The 23,574-nt window shown below is 44.8% G+C and overlaps 1 protein-coding gene across 9 annotated transcripts in view; it reads left to right on the top strand.

The window, feature by feature from the left end:
- The window catches only part of RCL1 (RNA terminal phosphate cyclase like 1), a 90,492-nt gene that overhangs the window by 53,822 nt on the left and 13,096 nt on the right, over window positions 1-23,574 (top strand). For all 9 annotated transcript variants that reach the window (XM_087858814.1, XM_087858819.1, XM_087858821.1 and 6 more), the window contains 4 exons: window positions 5,880-5,954; window positions 6,844-6,968; window positions 18,985-19,110; window positions 23,122-23,278. In XM_087858814.1, coding sequence (XP_087714940.1) covers window positions 5,880-5,954; window positions 6,844-6,968; window positions 18,985-19,110; window positions 23,122-23,278 — 483 coding nt within the window. The remainder of the gene's footprint in view (window positions 1-5,879; window positions 5,955-6,843; window positions 6,969-18,984; window positions 19,111-23,121; window positions 23,279-23,574) is intronic.

Genomic DNA, 23,574 nt, shown 5'->3' with positions numbered 1-23,574 from the left:
GAACAGAGGGGGAGGGAGAAGCAGACTCCTTGCTGAGCAGGGAGCCCGACATGGGGCTCGATCCCAGGACCCTGGGATCACGACCTGAGCTGAAGGCAGATGCTTAACTGACTGAGCCAACCAGATGCCCCAGCAACCTTCTTATTAAGCATCCCAATTTACCTGCATGTGTGGGGAGGATAGTTTAATATACATGTGGGATTTTCACTGTGGCCATCATAACTGTCTTAGTGCTCATCTAGGATGGGTTTTGTTGTGTGTGAGTATGTGAGTGAGAGAGAGAGAGAGAGACAGAGATTAGAGCAGTTCTGTCTAGGACTGCCTTATACTTCTCTTGTATGGAGGGAAGGATCTCCACCTTTGGATTCTTTGCTGACCACAGAAGGTATCGTAAAGCTGAGGGCCATGATGTGAAATACATACCAAGGACAGTTGTCTTCATCTTTACTGATAGTGGACCAGGACCACTGAGAGAGTGGCTTCTGAGGCAGAATGTGAAGTGTGTAGCTTCCTAACCAGGAAAAACCAATTAGGTGATGCAGTGAGTCCCAAAGCGGAGACTGTTGGTATTCACTCAGACGTCTGCTAAGGTATAAACCTGGTTAATGTGTCGCTAGGCACTAAAAGACTTATTCCTCAGTTCTTGGGAATTTATGTACATAAACTCTTCTCTTAGGGTCCTGAGTACAGTGCAAGATTTGAAATTCTCAGTTGTAAAGCAATGTTGCATAAACTGTTTAGAATTTTAAATATATATTTATTTATTTGAGAGAGGGAGGGGAGGGGCAGAAAGAGAGAGAAACCCAAGCAGATTCCCCGATGGGCGCGGAGCCTGACACAGGGCCCAGTCTCACCCGCCTGAGATCATGACCTGAGCTGAAACGAAGTGTTGGATGCTGACTGTGCCACCCAGATGCCCCCCCCTTTTAAAGATTTATTTATTTAAACTGTTTAGAATTTTAGACTAATTTCACATGATTGCTTTTTTACCCCCTGCATTTTCTGAGGGTTCTAGGAAACTACCTTTCAGTTAAAAGTGTGAGAGGAGGCCTCTATATTTTTAGATTGGAGTGGTGTAAGGAGGAGGAGCCTTGCATAATGGGAAAAGCTCTGAAGCATGCAGGAAACTTGGGCACTGTAGGTCTCAGTTTTGTACTTTTTTTTTTTCTCTCCCTATAATTGCTAATAATCTTAAAAGCTGTTTCCACTGGCATTATTTAAAAAAAGTTTTGCATATTATTAGCCAGTGACAAAGCTTAACTGATGAATTCCCCAGAAATAATATTTAATTCTTGAATGCAGAGCATTTTTTTAAAAGATTTTATTTATTTATTTGACAGAGAGAACACAAGCAGGGGGAGCAGCAAGCAGAGGGAGAGGGAGAAAGAGATTCCCCACTGAGAAGGGAGTCCGACACAGGGCTCAATCCCAGGATCCTGGGATCATGAGACCTGAGCTGAAGGCAGATGCTGAATCGACTGAGCCACCCAGGCACTCCCTACATGCAGAGTATTTAAAAAATCAGTTTTCACATGTTGCAGAGCTCTCTGCTTTTGCTAGCAGCGCTACTAAAATGACCTTGGTTAGTACCTGGCTCCAGACCAGGATAAAATAAATACACCTAGTCCTGGATGAGAGTAACTTCTTCAGCCTGTATCTTCGTCATTTCAAGCCTTCTCTTGAATGTATGGCTGCCTGGTTCATGTCCACTCTGCGCATGCAGGGACGAATTCAAAAAGTTCCCTTCTGGAACTCGATCTTATGAGTTGGACAGCTATGAAGGCAGCTAGGGAGACTACAAGGTCATCCCTGTCAGAGGTACAAGCAAAGTGCTGAGGGCGGGAGAGGGTTTTCTAGAGGAAAGGAAGTCAGAGTCAGTCTCAGATATTAGGAAGATGAGGATGAATTGGAGAGGCGTCAGCTAGATTGAACATTATGGGCGTGGAAGTGGAAAGGAAGGGACAGGTCTGAAGGACATTGTGGAGTGTGAGACTTCTTAACTTGAAAACTGATTGGAGATGGGATAGGAGGAATTGGTTATAAATTATTCCAGGATTTCTATTCTTGACTGGAAGGATAGAGATCAGATAGCATTCGACACAGGGAAGAGGAGAATTATGATAGGATGATGGATGATGTGTTTAATTTTGATTCTCTTCTCTGGGATATTGGCAGGATATTCACATTAGGTTGTCCAGCTGGCAGTTAGAAATTATTGTCTAGAGCCTCAGAGATGGGTCATCAGGATCTTACCTATTGATAGTTAAGTCCTTAGAAGAATGAGATTGACCAGTGCCAAGGTTGAGCACTGGTAGCTTTGTGATTTAATTAATCCTACAAGTGTTCTTTCGTCCGGCTTGCACAGTGTGGTGGTAGTGTGTGTATCCAAATCGGTGGTTCATGTTTGAGACCCCAGATTTTATATTATAGTAGGTTGAAGTGGCCACACTGGGTGGCCATCAGCTGGACCTGCATGGCGTGGCCCTCTTTGGATAAATCGTGAGCTCTCCTGTTGGACACAGATCTTAGCTGACCTCATGATTCATTAAAATTCCCTTTCTGGCCTCTCTGGGCTACATGGTTCCTGAGACTGAGACTAGAGGAGGAAGAGGAAATGAATGTTTAAGGTGTGAGTGGGAGAAGAGGGGCTGGAGACAGTGACCATGGAGATCAGAGTCGAGTTCTAAGAAGCGGGGGGTGACTCACAGAGCCAATTTTTGTAGGAACTCACTCAGGGCTGGGTGGGGAGATTCAGCAGTGAGAAGTTGTGTTGACCTTCAAGAGAGTGGTGTCATTGGACTGTAAGGACAGGCATGGGTTGAGGAATGAGTAGCAAATAGAACCATGGAAAACTGGGAGATTCTTCTAGAAGGTTGGATAGGATGATTCTTTAAGAGCTGAGTTTTTGTTTTGGTTTGGTTTTTGTTTTTTGAATGATCCTGCTTGTGGGCAGAGGAGATGCTGTAGTGGAGAAAGGAACAAGTGAATAAAAGGAGTGGGGGTGTTTGTAAGGCCAACTCCAACAGTGGGAGGGATGAGGGTCGACAGTGGAAGTGATGGGGTGAGCCTTGTGCAGGAATAGGGACATTTTCCCCTGGGGACAAAAGGATAGGACGTGGGAACAAATTCTGAGGAGAAGAAAAGTTCAGGAGGTCTGCTCTGATTCTTAGTGATTCTGTACCAGAGCCACTGGTCAAAAGGCAAGTGAAGATTCCAGTCTTTTTTAAAAGAAGTACAGTTACATCTGCTGTGTGCTGGGCACTCTTTTGGGTGAACCTGTGTTCCTATGTATGCATCCTTATTTATTTAATTCTTATACCAACCCTGTGAGATGGATGCTCTTATCACTGTTTCGGACAAGGTAGCTGGGAGCAGATTTCTTCCCTTTTTCTTTTTGGCTTGGATCTGGTCAGTTTCTGTCTGCTGACTGATTGAACTGAAGGGTAATGCCTTTGCCCTCAGGTGCCACCTGGGTCAGACTTTTGCCTGTAATCACAGAGTACAGCTCCGTTTTCCTTAAGCAGAACTTGCAGACCATCCCCACTCTGCTAAAATTAGAGTGTGTGGAGCTAGGGGAGCATGTCCAGTCCAGCCCCTCATTTTATGCAGGAGGCACCCAAGGCACTGGGGGTGTGGGGGAGTGTCCGGGTGTCACAGCAGGTAAGAAGCAGAGAGGAACTCAAGCCCCCATCTGCCTTTCCAGCCCTAGTCCCATGCACCATGATGCCTGCCCTCCGTGTCAAGTGGAGAGTGAGTCAGGAGACAGGCCCACACCTTGGGGTACACTGGGGCTTCTGGTTGACCTTCAAAGTCAATTTGACCTCATCCTTTTGACTCCCAGTATAGGTCGGATAAGCCAGAAGTGATGCACTGTTTTCTCGCCTTTCTTTCCCCCAGGAGAGCTGGTGGGTGCCCAGTTCCTGGGAGTCATGCCCTCAGAGCAGCTTATATCCGTGCATCCCCCACTTTTCCCAGAGTCTGCTTGGACCTTCTCCCCAGTTGCCCTTCATTCTAGCCTAGACTGACTGCTCCATTCTGGCAACCCCAAATGCATATTTTATGTTTTTAATGTGTGTGTAGCTTTCATATTTAATTAAATTAGCTAATCTTCAATGAATTTTCCTCATAGTGCTTCTGCCCCACCTGATCCATTCTGAACTTGTTCCTAGGCTTCATAGGTCATTTCTGCCTCTGGTTAATTTTGTGGTATCAGAATATTCAGTTGGGGCCTGTTCTGTGCTATGAAGCCTTATTGGAGTATCATTCTGCTGCCTATTTGCTTGTTGAGTTGGTAGCAGCTTAGAGACAGGTGAGCCCCATACCCGAGAGACAGGGAAGTTCAGACATTCGGGATTTTCTGACCTGAGGCCACACAGCTAACTGGAGGCAGAGCCTGGACCAGGACCAGACTTTCTCCCTCCGTGCCCTGCTCACGCTGCCTGCCCTCGCCGCCTGCTGATAGGGTCAGCGCCTGCAGGCCGAGGAGAAGCTCTGTTGCGTAGGGAGCAAGTGATGGAGTGATTTTCCTTCCCAAGGTGCTGTTGAGACAATGTTCACTGACTTGTTAGCTGACCTGATTTGAATGTCAGCCTATTCCCGCTTGGAGTGCCACCAGCTTTAAACATTAAACAACCATGTCTGAAAAAGAATAATAAAAAGGGCTGATATTTTCTTCTATAGCATTTATGCCAATAAGAATGAGCAGAAGTCGGGGCCCTGGGTGGTTTAGTTGGTTAAGTGTCCGACTCTTGGTTTTGGCTCAGGTTGTGATCTCAGGGTCCTGGAATCGAGCTTCGCGTTGCGCTCTGAGCTCAGCAGGGAGTCTTCTTTGAGGATTCTCCCTCTTGCCCTGTGCAGCAACCCCCCCCCCCCCGCTCTCTCTCTCAAATAAAGAAACTAAAAAAAAAAAAAAAAAACCAGAATGAGCAGAAGTCCCAGTTTGTTTTCTGGATGAGCTCAGCAGTTTCTTGATGCTTTTTGCATATGCATGTGATCCTCACGATGACTTGTAGGGTAGGCGTATGATGTATCAAGTGAGGGAAGAGGGGCTCAGAGAAGCCAGTGGCTTGTAAAATTGCAGTCTTTTTTTTTTTTTTTTTTTTAAGATTTTATTTATTTATTCGACAGAGACAGAGACAGCCAGCGAGAGAGGGAACACAAGCAGGGAGAGTGGGAGAGGAAGAAGCAGGCTCACAGTGGAGGAGCCTGATGTGGGGCTCGATCCCGTAACGCCAGGATCACGCCCTGAGCCGAAGGCACACGCTTAACCGCTGCGCCACCCAGGCGCCCCGTAAAATTGCAGTCTTAACTTGGGAGCAGAGCTGACCCCTGCCCTCATTAGTAAGCCAGTGTGCTTTCTCCTCACAGGACTGTATCATCTACCCGGTTTCTAGACCTCATCCTGCTTCATGGGCTCTTTATTCTTTCCACCTCTTAAGGTTTATTTTTTATTTTTTTAAAGATTTTATTCATTTATTTGACAGAGAGAGACACAGCCAGTGAGAACACAAGCAGGGGGAGTGGGAGAGGAAGAAGCAGGCTCCCAGTGGAGCAGGGAGCCTGATTTGGGGCTCGATCCCAGGACCCTGGGATCATGCCCTGGACCGAAGGCAGACGCTTAACAACTAAGCCACCCAGGTGCCCCTATTTTTTTATTTTTTTAAAGCTTTTATTTATTTATTAGAGAGAGAGAGAGAGTGCATATCCGAGCTGGGGGGAGGGGCAGAGAGAGAAGGAGACTCCCTGCTGAGCAGGGAGCCCGAAAAGGGGCTTGATCCCAGGACCCCAGATCATGACCAAAGGCAGACGCTTTACCATCTGAGCCACCAGGTGCCCCTCAAAGTTTAATTAAACTTTTTTTTTCTGAAATAATTCTACAGGTTGATGTTCTTAAGGCAACAGCCCTCCCTCTGTTGAAGCAGTTTGGAATAGATGGTGAATCATTCGAGCTAAAGGTAAGAATGTGTGCACTGTTGGCTGTGAACATGTGTGTCTCTGTTGAACTCATTGGAAGATCTGTAGGACGCAGTGTGTCTGTGTGTGTCACATTTGAAGTCACCATTGAGAAGACCCACAGGAGTCACGAACCAAACATTACAGACTTGGCGCCGAGAAGGGACTCGAGCAGTTGCGCGTACTTTGTCTGGGGTGACGTTGTGCACAACGCACATGTATGGACTCCTTTATGCCTCATAGCAGCTCCGCCGGGGAGCAGCTGAGCCAGGCTTCTGGCCACACTCCCTGTCTAAGCGAGATCATCCAGATCTAATTCGTGTCTGGGGCCTTCCAACCTGGATGCCCCTGAGAATTTTTAGTGTTTTTAAAACCTAGAAGTAATTTAAGCAGCTGTTTGCTGTTGAAAGGAATTATTACATCAGTAAGTTAACTGGATATCTTAAGCTGTTTATCATCTCTGCTTCTTAAGTTAATGTTTTAAACAAGGGAAGTGATTTCATTTTTATTTAATAAAATGAATTTTGATGGATTAGTTAATTGTACAGGGAGGAGAAACAGGTTCCTGATGGTTAAGACATGGAATGAGCCACTCATTGTAAGCATGAGGGAACAGGCACTGGTGGTGAAGTGACCCACTGGCCTGGGCCTGGGGACGTGCTGGCTCTGTGTCTGCTGCCCTTTCTGCCACATTGTTTGGGGTCCCCGCTCAGCACGCGCCCTCTCGGTGCTAATGTGAGGTGCTGATGATCTTGAAGGGATTGACACATTGGATATGAAAGAGTTAACCGCGTTCTAAGGAAGAGCCCCTTGACCTAAACCAGCCAGGTTGGGTATCAGGGTCACTGACTCTGCGGCATCCTCACCTCTTCTTTCTCACCACCCGTGCAGGTGGTGCGACGGGGAATGCCTCCTGGAGGAGGAGGGGAAGTGCTCTTCTCCTGTCCTGTGAGGAAGGTCCTGAAGCCCGTCCAGCTCACAGATCCAGGAAAAATCAAGCGTATCAGAGGGATTGCGTATCCTTTGCATTTGATTTCAGATTTTTTATCTTTTACTTGCCTCACGAAGATAAGAATGACTTAAAACAATTTACTTCTTCCCGGAGTCATTTATGCTTTAGACAATAGTCTTGGAGAAGTCTTAACAGTGAAATTGTAATTGTTGGCTGAGATATAATGTTTTATTTTCTGTCTCACCATGACTAGACCGATCCATTACTTGTTTGTTTGTTTTTAAGTTAATGCTGAAGTGAACAATTCCCGGGTATGTGCTGCTCTCCTGAGGGCTTTGGTTTAGGGGCCACCAATGCACCGCAGTCCTTCCCTCAGAAGAGCTCATTGTCTGATGAGGCAAACATGCACAAACATGCAATTCTGATATAATGTGTACAGTGGTGTAGACAGATGCACAGTGGGTTAGGGGAGCTAAGAGGATGGCACATTTTGTCTGGAAGATGTAGGAGGGCAGGAATCATATCTACTTATTAAGTGGTTACTCTGCATGCACTGTGATAATATAACTATATACTTATTTTCTTTACAAAAAACCACTTTATGAATATCCGATTTACATACAAAAAGCTATACATATTCAATGTGTACAATTTGATAACTTTGGAGATGAGTATATGCCTATGAAAACCAGCAGCATAGTAATACCAGAAATATATCTGTTACCTCCAAAAGTTTCTTTCTGCCCTCTATTTTTTTTAAATTTTTGCACTTTTAATTTTTTGTGATAATAACACTTGACATAGATCTACTCTCTTAGCAAATTTAAGAAGAATTTATTGGGGCACCCAGCTAGCTCAGTTGGTTGAGCATCTGAGTTTTTTTTTTTTTTTTTTTTTAATTTAGGTGTTTATTTTTGTAAAGATTTCTTTTTAATTTTACTCATTTGAGAGAGAGCACGAGCAGGGGGAGAGGCAGAGGCAGAGGGAGAAGCACACTTCCCGCTGAGCGGGGAGCCTGACATGGGGCTCGATCTTAGGACCCAGAGATCAAGCCCTGAGCCAAAGGCAGACGCTTAACCATCTGAGCCACCCAGGCGCCCTGAGCGTCTGACTCTTGATTTCGGCTCAGGTTGTGATCTCAGGGTAGTGGGATTGAGCCCTGCGTCGGGCTCAGGACTTCATCTCGGCATGGAGTCTGCCTGGGATTCTCTATCTCCCTTTGCCCCTCTCCCTGCTTGCTCACATGTTCTCTCTCTCAATAAATAAATAAATAAAATCTTAAAAAAATAAAATAAAATGTATTTTTTAAACCCCAGTATAATTATCTTAGCAAATTTTTAAGTATATAATCCAGGCATTATGGTACACAGTAGACCTGTGGGACTTAGTCATCTTGCATAACTGAAACTTTGTACCCTTTGACTGACATCTCCCTGTTTGCCCCTCCCTGCAGTCCCTGGCAACCACCATTCTACTCTCTGCTTCTGTGAGTGTGACCATTTTAGATTGCTTATATAAATGAAATGATGCAGTATTTGTTCTTCTGTGTCTGGCTTATTTCACTTAGCACACTGTTTTCCTTGTTCACCCATGTCACGAATGACAGCATTTACTTTGTGTTTTTTTTAAGGCTGAATAATATTCCATTGTATGTAAATATTACATTTTCTTTATCTATTCATCTTTCATTGGAGATTTAGCTTGCTTTCATGTCTTGGCTATAGTGTATAAAGCTGAAATGAATGTGGGAGTGTGTTTAGTTTCTGTGGATATGTACCCAGAAGTGGGACTGTAGGATCAAATGGTAGTTCTGTTTTTAATTTCTTGAGGAACCTCTATACTATTTTCCATAGTGACTGCACCAGTTTGCATTCCCATCAACAGTGTATAAGGATTCCTTTTTCTCCATACTGTCAGCAATATTTGTTATCTTTTGTTTTTTGAGCATAGCTACTTTAACAGGCATGAAGTGATAGGTCATTGTGGTTTTGATTTGTATTTCTCTGATGAAGAGTGAGGCTGAGTACTTTTCCACATCAATGTATGAACATCTGTGGGTTTTCTGTGGAGAAATATCTATTCAGGTCCTTTGCCCATTTTTTAATTGGGTTTTATTTTATTTTTAAGATTTAATTTTTAAGTAATCACTACCCCCAGTGTGGGGCTTGAACTCACAACCCTAGATCCAGAGTCGCATACTCCACCCACTGAGCCAGCCAGGGGCCCCTGAGTTATTTTATTTTATTTTTTTTCCTGTTGAGTTGTATGAGTTTCCTATGTATTTTTTTTTCTTATGTATTTTAGATATTAATCAGAGGTCTGAATTGCAGACATTTTCTCTCATTCTGTGGTTTGCCTTTTCACTTTGTTGTTGTTGTTGTTTTTAAGATTTTATTTATTTATTTGACAGAGAGAGACACAGCCAGTGAGAGATGGAACACAGGCAGGGGAGTGGGAGAGGAAGAAGTAGGCTTCCAGTGGAGGAGCCTGATGTGGGGCTTGATCCCAGGACTCCGGGATCACACCCTGAGCCGAAGGCAGACGCTTAATGACTGAGCCACCCAGGCGCCCCAACTTTGTTGTTTCTTTTGCCCTTGTTTTGGTATTCCATCCAAGAAAGCATTGCAGTGCTAAAAAGCTTTTCCTCTGTTTTTTCTTATAGGAGTTTTATGGTTTTAGGTCCTAAGTTTATCTTTAATCCATTTTCAGTTGATTTTTCTATGTGGTGTTAGTCTGTTGAACAGATATGTGCAAATTTATTTGTGGGCTCTGTACTCCGTTCCCTCGCTTTGCATGTTTTTATGCCGGTACCATGCTGTTTTGATTATTGTAGCTTAGTAATATATTTTGAAATCAGGAACTCTGATGCCTCCAGCTTTGTTCTTGCTCAGAATTGCTTTAGCTATCTAGATTCCTTTGTGGTTCCATATAAATTTTAGAATTGTTTTTTCTGTATCTATTATTTTCTGTTTCTGTTATTCTATAAAAAAATACCATTGGGATTTTGATAAGGATTGCATTGAATTTGTAGATCACTTTGGATAGTATGGACATTTCAAGAATATTAATTCGCTCAGTCCATGAACGTGGGCTGTCTTTCCATTTACTTGTGTTTTTAAAAATATCTTTCATAAGTGTTTTATACTTTTTAGTATACAAGTCTTTTACCTTCTTGGTTTAGTTTATTCCTAAGTATTTAGGTTTTTTGGGATGCTATTGTAAATAGGATTATTTCCTTGATTTCTTATTCAGATTGTTTATTGTTAGTGTACGGAAATGCGAGTTGATTTTTTATCCTGCAACTTTCAAAAATTCATTTATTCCAGTAGTTGTTTTTGGGGGGGTGGGTGACATCTTTGGGATTTCTACATATAAGATTATGTCATCTGCAGACAGATAATTTTACTTCTTCCTTTCCAATTTGGATTCCTTTCATTTCTTTTTCTTGCTTCATTGCTCTGGCTAGGATTTACAGTACCATGTTGAATAGCACTGGCAAGAGTGGTCATCCATGCTTTGTTCCAAATCATAGAAGAAAAGCTTTGAGTTTTCCACCATTGAAGATGTTAGCTGTGGGCTTTTCATGTATGGTCCTTATTTGCGTTGAGGTAAGTTTCTTCTACACTTAATTTGTTGAGAATTTTTAATTATGGAAGAGGTGTTGAATTTTGTCACGTGCTCTTTCTGCATCTGTTAGACAATCATGTGATTTTTGTCTTTCATTCTGTTAATGTAGTGTATCACATTATTGATTTGCATATGTAGAACCATCCTTGCATCCCAGGGATATATCCCACTTGGTTATGTCATATGATCCTTTTAATGTATCATTGAATTTAGTTTGCTAAAATTTGTTGATAATTTTTGCATCCATGTTCATCAGGGATATTGGCCTATAGTTTTCTTTTCTTGTAGTGTCTTTAAGGTCTGGCTTTGGTATCAGGGTGATGCTGGCTTCATAAAATTAATTTGGAAGTGTTCCCTCTTCAGTGTTTTTGGAAGTTTAAGGATTAGTATTAATTATTCTTTACATGTTTGGTAGAATTCACCAGTGAATTGATTAATCTGGTGAAGCCATCTGGTCTTGGGCTTTTCTTTTTTATGAGATTTTTGGTTACTGATTCAGTCTCCTTACTTGTCACTGTTCTATTCAAGCTCTAGTCTTGATGTAGACTTGGTAGAATTTATCTGTTTCTTCTAGGTTGTCCAGTTTGTTGGCATGTAATTGTTCATAGTAGTACCTTATGATTAAAAAAAAATTCTGTGGCGTCAGTTGTAATGTCTCCTCTTTCATTTCATTTTATTTGAGTCTTCTCTTTTTTCTTAGTCTAGCTCAGGGTTTGTCAATTTATTTATCTTTTCAAAAAATGACTCTTTTGCTGATTTTTTTTCCTATTGGTTTTCACATTGCTGTTTCATTTATATCTACTCTATCATTTCTTTCCTTCTGCTAACTTTGGATTTTGGTTTGCTCTTTTTCTGGTTAGGCTGTTTATTTGAGATCTTTTCTTCTTTTGTAGAAAGAATGTAGGTGGTTATCACTATAAAATTCCTTCTTAGTACCCCTTTTGCTTTGTCCCATAAGTTTTGGTATGTTGTGTTTTCATTTTTGTTGTCTCCAGGTATTTTCCAATTTTCCTTTTGATTTCTTCTTTGGCCCCATGTTTGTTCAAGAAAGCATTCATTTTCATCTGTTTGTGAATTTTCTCATTTTCTTGCTGTTATTGATACCTAGTTTCATTCCATTGTGGTTGGAAAAGTACCTGAGGTGATTTCAGCCTTCTTAAACTTGTTATGACATGTTTTGTAACCTACTGTGTGATCCTGGAGAATGTTCCGTATGCACATAAGAAGAACGTGTATCCCGCTACTGTTGGATGGCATGTCCTGTGGGTTTCTGTTAGTTCCTCTTGGTTTCTAATGTTCTTCAAGCCTTCTGTTGCCTTACTGATTTTCTTCCTGGATGTTCTATCCGTTATTGAAAGTGAGGTAAGAAGTCTACTATTACTGTTGTATAGCTATTTCTAGATCTGCTGATGTTCGCTTTATATATTTAGGTGATCTGACGTTGAGTGCATATATGTTTATAGTTGCTATATCTTTCTATTGATTGACCTTTTTATCATTGTATAATTAACTTCTTTGTCTCCTGTGACTTTAAAATCTCTTTGGACTTAGTCTGTTTTGTGTGATGGATGTATAGACAGTCTTACTCTCTTTTGGTTCCCATTTGCATGGAATATGTTCACTTTCAGCTTATATATGTCCTTATATCTAAAGTGAGTGTTTATAAACAGCATATAGTTGGATCTTGTTTTACCCATTCAGCCACTTTTGTTTCTTTTGATTGTAGAGTTTAATCCATTTATATTTTTTATTTTTAAGCCTCCAAGTGACTCTTGAGTTTACTTGCATTCTGTTTTGCGGATGGGAAAACCGAGGCTTCACAGGCTGAAGGAATTTGCATCCACATCACACTTTTCATAATGGCAGGGCTGGGATTTGAGCCCTGTCTGATTGCAGCCCAGTCTTTGAACCTCTGCTTTTTCTTAGAGGAGGGGAGGGCATTTGGATTGAGCATTGAGGAATAGAGGCCTGTGAAGTGGAGCAAGGAAGGGGTGCTCCAGGCAGGAGTGTGGGCCTGTGTAGATGCAGTGGCATACAGTGGTTCTGGAGGTGGCAGGCCATGCAGTGGCTACCATGTAGAGTGCAGAGAGAGGCAGGTGGATCCCTGAGACACCACTAAGACTTGAAAGCAAAAGCAGAGTGCTCCCAGGAAGGGCAACCAGGGAGAGTCAGGTGGTTGAGAGAATAAAGAAAACATAGCTTCTGAGAAGCCCTGGGAGCCCCAGTCAGTACCCTGAGGAGCCCAGAGGAGTCAGTGTTAGGTTGGAGGGCAGTCTGGGCAGCACACAGCTTGGGGGGAGCTCCTTCCAGAGAGGAGGAGCCAGCCCTGACGACCAGTTCTGGGGAAATGGTGCAACGTGGGGGCTGCTCTGTGAAGAATCTTGACAGAAAAGAGAAGCAGGAGGAAGGATAAGGTGGGAACTTGCCATATGGAGAAAGTTGAGAAGATCCCCTCCCTTCTTAAAGAGAAGGTTGGTGGCAATCGGAGTACTTCTGTTGGCTGGGTAGAGTAGACCTCCGAAGGCGGGGACGCTGAGGAAGGAGGGTAACGCTGACAAGGTGTTGGGCTCAGATGTGGGTTCCGACTTTGGCCTTGCTGCTTGTGGATGGCAGGATTTCGGCCCCATACTTTGGTCGACTCCCTTCTCACTGGGCGCATTGTAACTGCCGTGCGGGGCTGCAGTGAAGGTTGAACCAGGTAGTAGATGTACAGAGCGAGGCACCGGCTGTCGTGTGAGGAAGCATTTGGTGAGTCGTAGCTACTATTATTTTTGTTATTATTTGAGAGGGTGTGGGTTGAAGATGGCTCTAGAACAGCTGTCTGGAGGTGATCAGAAAGGGGTTGGGGGCAGTTTTCATTTTTCGAGAGTTAGGATGGGGTCGTGGATGAGGGCGTTAGCAGAGGTGTGATAAGGCAGTGTGACAGGCATAAAGGTGTGCTGTCACAGTGGGGCATAGTAACCGAAGGAAGAACAAGGCTGTGGGACAGCACAGCTGAAGATGGGGTTTTATCATGGTGTCGGCTATGTGGCTGTGTGGCTGTGCCCAGCAGCCGTTGGCAGCCTAGAGGGAGGGGAAGAGGAGGCCAGAGAGTTTCCTCCAGGGCTGGGTGTGGATGGCAGAGTGAGTGACTGGCGCAGAGGGATGGGCTGGAGGGACAGGTGGTTAAGGGATTGGAACACTTACCAGATTTAAAGGTTGAATGTAAATAGCTCTAAAGATTGGGTGACAGTAGGTATGTGTGCTGGGTAGATAAACAAAAACTTGTGTTTGGGGAATTGTATTTTGGGGTTTCAGATATTAAAAGTAATAAAATTCTAGGTGCTGATCTGGGTGAGGGCAGGCATTTGGAGGCCAGGGGCTGGATGGGGTTGGGTGATGGCTTCTCCTGGTGGGAGTTTGATAAATGGGGTAGATCAGGATGTATGCTTCTCAGGGGTGGGATAGGTGCTTAAAAGTCAAGTTTTGTGTTTCTCAGGGTTTGCTGTGGTCCTACGTGGAAGACAGTAAGCGGTGAGGGGAATAGGGTGGTCGGCATAGGCGCAGAAAGCCGTTATTGAGATAAAAGGGTGCTGCCTGACATTTGTAGAAATCCTCAGGATAAAAGGAATGTATAACTGAGCCTCTGTGGACGATGGCCTGTTCTCTCTGCTCGGCTCTCCTGGGGCACGTCTCAGGGCCATGCCCGGTAAAAATGAGGAGAGAGTGGGCAGTGGGGGGAGATACAGTTGCTGTCCTGGGAGCCCCCAGACTGATGTATGTAGTTAAACTGACTTTCTAAGGTGATGTTCTCCACAGAGAAATGGAAATGCAAGTAAGCAGGGTTTTTTTTTTTCTCTCTCCTTTTTTCTTTTTAACACATATGCCTTTTCTACTTGACTCCTGGCACTTACTTCCTCAACTGCATTCTTGCTAACAGGCGTGCTGTATTTTACCATATAAGAACCCAGATTGAAACCTGTTGAGTTGCTTTCCATTTTTCTCTGTTGCTGAAAATGTTGCAGTTGATGGCCTTGCACACGAAATCCTATGCACGCTCTGCATTGTTTCAGTTTATTTTTTCTCATTTGAGAATTGTGTCCTTTAATGCTCTATTGTGGCGGTGAACTCTGCTTGGAATCCATTCTCTGTAGTCTGGAAATGTGATTTCCAGAGTGTGTTCTGTTTGTTTTGACACTCTTGTGGTAACTATGTGGGTTTCACAGAGACTGTCCTACTGGGGTCCCATGGTACTTGGAGTATTGGGTGTGCAGAAGCCTCATGAGTCAGCCTTTGATGAGGATGCTGAGAAACGGGGAAGCCTTGGGGGTTGTACAGAGGAGAACATGAAAGCTGGAAGAGCCCCGGGCTCTGGGGTGTAACTTTGTTCCTCCCTGGCTTCTCCCTCTGGTGTTCTTCAAGCCTTCCCTGTATAGAACCAATGCCAGGAAGACACTGGAGAGCCCCTTGCTTGGGGCTGGGGCTCGGGTACGTGAATATTCAGGACACATCGGACCTGTGGAGTCTTTCTCCCAACTCCCCAGGAAAGTAGACACAAGTGGCTTTCTCAGATTCTTGTCTGCAAACCAGACATTCCAGCCACTGGTCTCCAGAGCTGCCCCTTTCACAAACACCTCAGTGGAATGTGGGTTTGAATTGAGATCACCTTCTTGGCCAGTTTTGGAGCCTGGGAAAAAAGAGCTGCCTTTGGAAAAAAGCTTTAGCTGGTTTTGTGGTTTTTTTACTTGCAAGTCTGGTTAACTGTTGGTCTGAGCTTGGAGGTTGCACTCCCCATAGGAGGGCTTGGGTCGGGAGAACTGGCCCTACTCTGGTGGGTGGTTGTGGCTTTAACTGAGTTACCCCCCAGAGTGCGTCTTTTCCCTCTTGGACTGGCTGTCCAGGGCCTGGGAGGGAGCCGGTGTTGGTTCCTGCCAGCAGCAGTGACTGGACAGTGTGGTTACCTTTTATTTAATGCCACCCACTCTCATTCTCCCCCTGCCTGAGGAGGGGTGGTGGCGAGAAGGGAGCATTCTCTTTTCAGTTCGCGTCACTATGCCAGAATCATGATCTGGCACGTAAGAGTCAAATGAAGAAGCTAGGGTAGAGGCAGAAGATGGGAGTGAGATGGAATTTGTAGGACAAACTGATTTCCTTTCTCTGATTGTGAGGCAGGTACTTAGAGAATCAACCTCTTTGTCTCTTTACACACACACATACACACACATTTGCTCACTTGCGTGTGCTTTCTCTGACCTAGAATACCAGGGAGTGATAAGGGTAGGAGTTCCATATCGCCTGTAGCTGTGAAATTGTCTCTCTTGGATATGAGTTCTTAATATGGTATTTATATAAGGGCTTCCGGAGAGTCACACTCCCCTGAAATTGTCTGCACAATGACGTGTGCGTGTTTCTTGAGGGAGTATCCATGGCTTTCATCAGATTCCCAGAGGGATCTCTGGTTTCTGAAAGGATAGGAACCTCTGCTTTGGGATTTGAATCTTGGACTAACTGAGAAAAGCAATAGCTGGCGTTCATTGGGCTCCTACCTCACACAGGCACCACTAAGCACCTTACTTGCATTATTTCATTTGAGCCTCCAAACCTTGGGAGGAGAATGTTATGGTTATTATTCCTTCTCGTACTGATGAGGAGGTGTGCCCAGAATGATGCAGTGTGCTGGCGCTGGCACTTGAGCATGGATGGTCTGATTCTAGAACTCTTAGCCATCCCTCAGTAGGGCCTCTGCACCCAAGCCAGGTGGTTCCACGGTGACTCTGACGTATAGCCACCTTGTCCGTCTCCACTGCCAGGATTCTGGTGTAGGACTCCACTGGCCTTGAGCTGAGTTACCCACCTGGTTTTTACATGTCTCTGGGGGTCGGAGGGAAAAGGTTGTCTTTGTGAAGTCAGTTGTGTTTAATTTTGTATTTCATATCTGTGATCTGGTTGTCCTCAGTGTAAGTGCTGGAAGTAGGAATCCATGGCTCTGGCCCACGGGGTCACTGTGAGTGTAAGATCAGTTATTAATGTACCTGAAAGAATTTTGGGACCCGTGGATGCTGTGGGATTGTATGTCAGGAGAGTGACATGTGTGCTCTCTTCAGGAGAGTGGGCAGCATCAGGCTCAGGAGAACAGCACCCACCCGGTCCAAAGGGTGTGAGACCCGGGACTGTTTGTCTCAGCTGCCTGTGGTCAAAAGTACATTCTGGACAGAGAGGTGGTGATGTAATGGGGCCTTGTGTGTGTATTGAAAAATCCCTCTTTGCTCTTTCCTCATTTCAGGTTTGTCCTTTGAGTCAAGTCAAATATTTATTGAGTATTGCTGAGTACAAAAATAGGGTATGAGAGTCATCAGAGAGCTCTGCTCCATATGGAAGCAGAGTCCCTCTTAAGGAATGCGTGGGCTTGTTGATGGGCAAGAACAGTGTGTGTAGATGAAGGGAGACGTATGGTAAGGTCAAGTGGAGATCACGGTCTGGTGCTGGCTGGGCGGTGTTGGGGAGAATGAAGAATGAAGGAAGGCAGTTCAGGTTGAAGAATTTGGACAGTTCGGGTAAGTGGAGGGGGTGATGGTGCCAGGGTGGGGACAAACACTGAGCAGACTGACCGAGAGGTCTAGGAGGGTCTGGACTAACGGAACTGTGGATTCTCATTAGCATGAGGAAGACTGATCTTTCAGTGGAGGGTGCAGGATGGGTCAGAGAGGGGAGTGAATGCCAGCCAAGGTCTTTGTAGGCTCTGAGCATTTTGTTTCTGCAGCTCAGATGAAAATTGAATTTGTCGTTGATGGTAATTTTTGCACAGTTGGGCTAGAACGGACAGATCACACACCTTGTTTTCCCTGTTGGACTTGCCATGTGGGGTTTGTGTCAGGGTAATGGGAAGATCACATGTTGTTACTTCTCTCTTTCTTTAGCCACATACTAGCTACGTCTTGACTGAACATTGCACATCAAAAGTGCTCCATACTTAATTATTTTTTTTTAATGTATTTTATTTATTTATTCGACAGAGATAGAGACAGCCAGCGAGAGAGGGAACACAAGCAGGGGGAGTGGGAGAGGAAGAAGCAGGCTCCTAGCAGAGGAGCCTGATGTGGGGCTCGATCCCAGGACTCCGGGATCATGCCCTGAGCCGAAGGCAGACGCCTAACTTCTGTGCCACCCAGGCGCCCCCATACTTAATTATTTTTGATTCGTGGCATTAGGGAGAGCCAGTCTCTATAATAAAGTCTAATTTTAGGTAATTGTTTCTACTTCTGTAAAAATCAGCCTTTTCGGGGCCCCTGGGTGGCTCAGTCAGTTGAGCATCCAACTCTTGATTTCAGCTCAGGTCATGATCTCAGCATTGTGTGATTAAGCCCTAAGTTGGGCTTTGCACTAGGCATGGAGCCTGCTTAAGATTCTCTCTCTCTGCCTCTCCCTCTGCTTCCCCCTTCGCCCCATGCTCGCGTTCTCTCTCAAAAAAAAATTTTTTTTTAAATAAAACACCAGCCTTTTCATTTGAGTTGCTTATATCTTCCTCCTTTTCTTTCTGGGGGTGCCTCTGGTGTAAAAGTGCTAATTATCAATATTTTGATTATAAGGTAGCAGTTGTCCTGTATTATCCACAAACGGAGTAACTGACAAATAATTGAAAATAAGCTCTGTGAGTTGTAACAAACCTATTTAGATCTTTATAAACAGCTACCGTACTCTCTTTCACAAATCTTTTTCTGGGGCGCCTGGGTGGCGCAGTCGTTAAGTGTCTGCCTTTGGCTCAGGGCCTGATCCCATCCCTGTGCTTTGGGATCGAGCCCCACATCAGGCTCCTCTGCTAGGAGGCTGCTTCTTCCTCTCCCACTCCCCCTGCTTGTGTTCCCTCTCTCGCTGGCTGTCTCTGTCAAATAAATAAATAAAATCTTTAAAAAAACAAAACAAAACAAAAACAAATCTTTTTCTGCTTTTCCTGTCAACAGACCAGGGGTGGATTGGGATTGGCCCAGGTGAGCCCCAGTGTGGTGTGTCTGTTCTAGCCTTAGGTTCACAAGGGAAAGACTCATTGGTTCCAGCAGTGGGGAGGGTCGGAGAACACTTCAAAGGGAGCCTGGCTTATGCTAGACAGGCAGGCCGTTTTCTCCTCTTGTTCTGAAATTGAGTTGAACCATTTCTAGGAGAGGGGAGGGGCATTGGGTAGGAACTCTAGAGCAGGGTTGGGAACTCTTATTTTATACTTTCCAATTCTCTACATCTGTGTATTTTTCATTGTGATCATTTTATAACAATAATATAAAAACTGTATAATAATACAGTAACAAAAATGATCTAAAAATCTAGTTAAGGTATTACAAAGTTAAGCAATTAAATACAGTTGGAAAATAGAATGGCATTAGAATGGCATTTTATTACAGTTCCACAAATAGCCCCTAGCTTTATAGCAGACCTTTCTCTGTCTGGAGTCCAAGCAGAATGGCACCCTTAACTGTGGATTGCAGGTACTCCGTGCGCGTGTCACCACAGATGGCCAACCGGATCGTGGATTCTGCAAGGAGCATCCTCAACAAGTTTATACCCGATATCTATATTTACACAGACCACATGAAAGGAGTCAACTCTGGGAAGTAAGTGTCTGTGCATTTTTAGAGCTTATTTCTGCAGCTAACCATGCCTTTTCACACTCTTGTCCTGACTGCAGTAAAAGCTGCCAGGTGTGTGTCGGCAGCCAGAGGAAGAGGAGTGATTTCAGAATTAATTTGCTCCCAATTTACTGCCGTTGTCACCAGTGGTCATCTTTTGAGCACCTGTCATGTGGAAAGTATTGCAGTGGCCAGTGCTAGAGATGAGGGGTCCAGACCCTGGCCTGGGGCAGTTAAAACCCAGCTATTAATAAACGCTGCTTCCAGCTTTAAATCTCATCTGTTCCCACAAAAAATTAAAGCAAACAAGTTCTTCCACCCTGAGTAAATAACAGTTTAGGGGAAAATATCCTTTGTTGGTCTGTGCCAGTCGGCGTCTCTCTCCATCAAGGGGAACAACACCCCTAGAGCCAAAGAAAGTTGTTATTGCAGATTTGACTTGGATTTAGTTAAAGCCTTTGTGGAAAACCTCACTTTAGAAAATAAAAAGTTAATGATGATCTGTGTAATGAAAATACTTGTTTCAGGCTTTGCTTGTATATTTAGCAACCAGTAAGTTAGGGAAGCAATTAAAAACTAATTTTTTAATTACGAAAATGTTAAATATACAGAAAAATTGAAAGGCTAGCACAGTGAACACCTGTGTGTTCCCACTGCTTGTAGTTAACAGCGAATATTTCGCCATATTTACTTGTGTGTGGGTTTTCTGTGTTTGTTTTTGCTGAATCATTTCAATGCAAATGACAGTATCGTTACACATACAGTCTAAAGCTTGCAGGTTGTGTCTCCTAAAAATAAGAACGTCAGAGATTGGCTGTTGTGGGTTCAGAAATCATTTTTTTGCTAAGTAGTAGCACAGCCCATCCTTTCTCACAGCCCTTCCATCTGCTTTTCTTTGACTTCAGCCACAGAAGGAGAGAGAGCACAGGAGGGCTGAGTGGTTACGGCATTTCTGACCTTGATGAGGTCCATGGGAAAGATGAAGGTGATTTCAGCAATGTGGTGGCGGCTCATAGTTCAGAGTAATAGGGGTGGGGTGTCAGAGGGTACAGTCGGGAAAGGATTTGTGTGCCAGGCTGGCCCTTTCTCTGGGTTTGGAAAGGTCAGTGATGGTCCCAAACCTTTGGTGCACTGCTCAGATATCACCAGCGCTTTCCTCATTCATGTGGTGGGAGTCAGAATGCCGGCATCGGTAGGTTAGCGTACAGATTTGAGAGATCACATAGTTAAGCCGCTAGTGCGGTGGCTGGCACACAGTAGGTACTGCAGAAATGCTAATGCTTCTCATGCCACTCCTCCCTCTCTCTCCCCTTCTCAGCCCTTCTCTGGGGAGAGGGGATTACGGAGCCATGGGGAGAGTAGGTAGCCGCAGCAGCAGCTGACTGAGTGACCTGGTCTCCATCGTGCCTTCTCTCTCTGGGCGCTGGCTCTGTGAGGGTGTCCAGGAACGAGGCACAGCAGGTCTGAAGGCCATGCTGCCCCCACTGTGGTGCAGCTTTTCCTAATGCCATCGACTCAGCTGACCCCGGCATGCAGTCCAGCCCCATCCTTGCTGAGGGTGAATGGGAAGCTCATATGTGGATCAGGATGTGGGCGTGATGGACATTTGTGGGTCATCAACTCCAAGCCCCGCTTAAAAACAATTACATGTGAAAGCAATGCATGTTAGGTTTATGTTTCCTAAATCTCAAGTTACGGAGGACAAATGGTGCTCTTCCCTCTCTGTTAGGAAATGATGAAGACATAGTGGGTGTTTTCCTCTTCTGATTCACTGGGGTATCCATGTAATGAGGTTTATTGAACTCTAAGACTGAGAGTGTGTGTTGTGGACTAGAACCTTGGGGAGCAGCAGTTCTGGGTGCTCTGTGGCTCCTTGACCGGTATGCCCAGTTGCCTGTTGTCCCATTTCGATTCTCACAGTCTGGGGGGCCTGGGTGGCTCAGTCATGGCACCGTCTAACTCTTAATTTCAGCTCAGTTCATGATCTTTTTTTTTTTTTTTAAGATTTTATTTATTTATTCGACAGAGATAGAGACAGCCAGCGAGAGAGGGAACACAAGCAGGGGAGTGGGAGAGGAAGAAGCAGGCTCCCAGCAGAGGAGCCTGATGTGGGGCTCGATCCCATAACGCCAGGATCACGCCCTGAGCCGAGGGCAGACGCTTAACCGCTGTGCCACCCAGGCGCCCCTCAGTTCATGATCTTTGAAAAATATCTGGATCTTTACCAATTGGGAAGTTTTGTTTTGTTTTTTTAAGATATTTATTTATTTATTTATGAAAGAGCACGAGCAGAGAGGAGGTGTAGAGGGAGAAGCAGACTCCCCACTGAGCAGGGAACACGACACACTGGGCTCGATCTTTGTTTTTTCCTAAAACGAATACAATGTTAAATGGAACAGTCTTGATCAAATACAAAGTTTATCATAATAACAACTACATGCACCTCAGAGATTTCACATGGATGGAAAGATTCAGAAATTCTTGGGGACCGTAAGTGAGTGGGCGAAAGCAGTGACGGCAGCTTATCTGCTGGTTCTGCCTCCCTCTGTTTTCTACTCTTCACGTGGGTATGGTGCCACCTGTACCTCTGAGCCCATGCCCTCCTTCCTCCTGCTCAGGTGACTCGGAGGCTGCTCGAGATTGTCCCATGGGTGTGATGGCTGGGCGGCACGGGGTTAGGCGGTAAAGCATGACTCGGAGTGCCCCAGAACCTTTGTTCTCATTCACCCCCTTTCCTTGGTAGGTGCCATTAACCCTCGGCTGCATAGACAAAAAAATTTTTTTTAAAGAAATTAAGGACTGACCAATGTAGCTCATACAGTACATTTTGAAACATTATTAATTTTGTAGATAGTTTTCTGAAATGGGTGCTTTGGCTTGTTTTGTGCTGGACACAGTGCTTTAGGAACATGGGTGTTGAATTGTGTTAAAGGGGGCACGTGTGTAGTGGTTGCATGTGGGTATACTGCTGGGAAGTACATATTTTTTAAAAGGCATGGGCAAAGTAGATGTCTGAGATGTCAAACTTGGAAGTTTTATGGAGAGGTGCTGTTTTTATTGTTCATGGACCGACTTTATTTTGTGCCAAACTGGTTGTCACTAAGCTCTGTGAGCACTGTTACCGTGGTGCTCCAGGTCCTGGCCATGGAAGCTTTCCCCCAAATGTTTGTTGGATGCATGGGTGAATGAGTCAGCTCTGATTCTGGACAAGAAGGGTGTTAGCTTATGGCTGTTGGTGGTAGGAACACCACCGAAGAGAACGTGGTGCGAGCTCACTGGTTAGAGTAAATGAATTCTGAGTGAGGGATGTTCTTCAAACAAAGGTCTGTAGGCCCTTTCTGGCTCGTGTGGTACTTTTCATTATGGGGGAATAGCCTGATATTTCGGAAGAAGGGCTGTCATCGGTGGCCTCCGGCCGCTTATACCTTCTGAATTGGTTGAAGGCCGAGTACTGTGGTGGAGAACTTTCATGGACTTTGGAGTCTGGAAGACCTGTGTTTGAAAGGCATCTCAGTCACTTTCTAGCTGTGTGGGCTTGGTGTTGGTTGCTTAATTTCTCATTTGTAAAATGAGGGTGGTAATATTTACTCTGCAGAGTTGTGGTGTCAAAGCCCCTAGCTCAGAAACTGGCAATAAGTAGGTGCTCAATATCTGGTATCCCTGGTTAATGTTACTTTATACGTGGATCGTTAGCAAACGCGCACAGTAGGATCTTTCCCAGTGTAGGAGTGGGGAGAAGGAAGGCAGGGCCAAGGGGAAAAGCCATGCAAACTTGCGCAATCTTTGCTTCTGCCCTGTATGCTCTCACTAAGTCATTTATATTTCTAATATAAGCCAGTAGGAACTCTAGGAAGGCTTGGTGTGGCCAGACAGAATGCCATCAAAAAGATGTTTGTCTTCTCTCTTCCTTTTGCTGGTGAATGTGAAAGCCCCCCCCCCCCCCCGCTCCCCCCCACTTTATGAACCCTACTCATGTCTGTGCCTTTGAATCCCCAGGTCTCCGGGCTTTGGGTTGTCACTGGTTGCCGAGACCACCAATGGCACCTTCCTCAGTGCTGAACTGGCCTCCAACCCCCAGGGCCAGGGAGCAGCAGTGCTTCCGGAGGACCTCGGCAGGAACTGTGCCAAGCTGCTGCTCGAAGAGATCTATAGGGTATGTCCTCAGCCCCTGCAGGTCTGGGAGCAAAGCCATCAGGAAGTGGTTCATTGTCTCTCATTTTTATTCCTTAGCAGCTTTCTTCCCGTCCAAGGGCTTAAGCCAAGGAGTTAACTTGTTCCTACCCATTCAACAGTTTCGTATTAACTACTTGAATGGGTTAGGTAAGCTAGTCCGTGAGCAGAGATCCAGTCCCACTGGTTTGGGAAACAGGGCAGGTAAGTTTAATGGAGAGAGGAAGGAACTAGAACAGAGTCATACAAGAGAGAGGGGGTAAAAAAATGAAGCCTGTT

Source organism: Ursus americanus, chromosome 34, assembly GCF_024610735.1.
Source record: "Ursus americanus isolate L20-20 chromosome 34, mUrsAme1.1.p, whole genome shotgun sequence".
Taxonomy (NCBI): Eukaryota; Metazoa; Chordata; class Mammalia; order Carnivora; family Ursidae; genus Ursus; species Ursus americanus.
The sequence above is the reverse complement of the archived record's forward strand: the minus strand, read 5'-3'. Positions and strand labels throughout refer to the sequence as shown.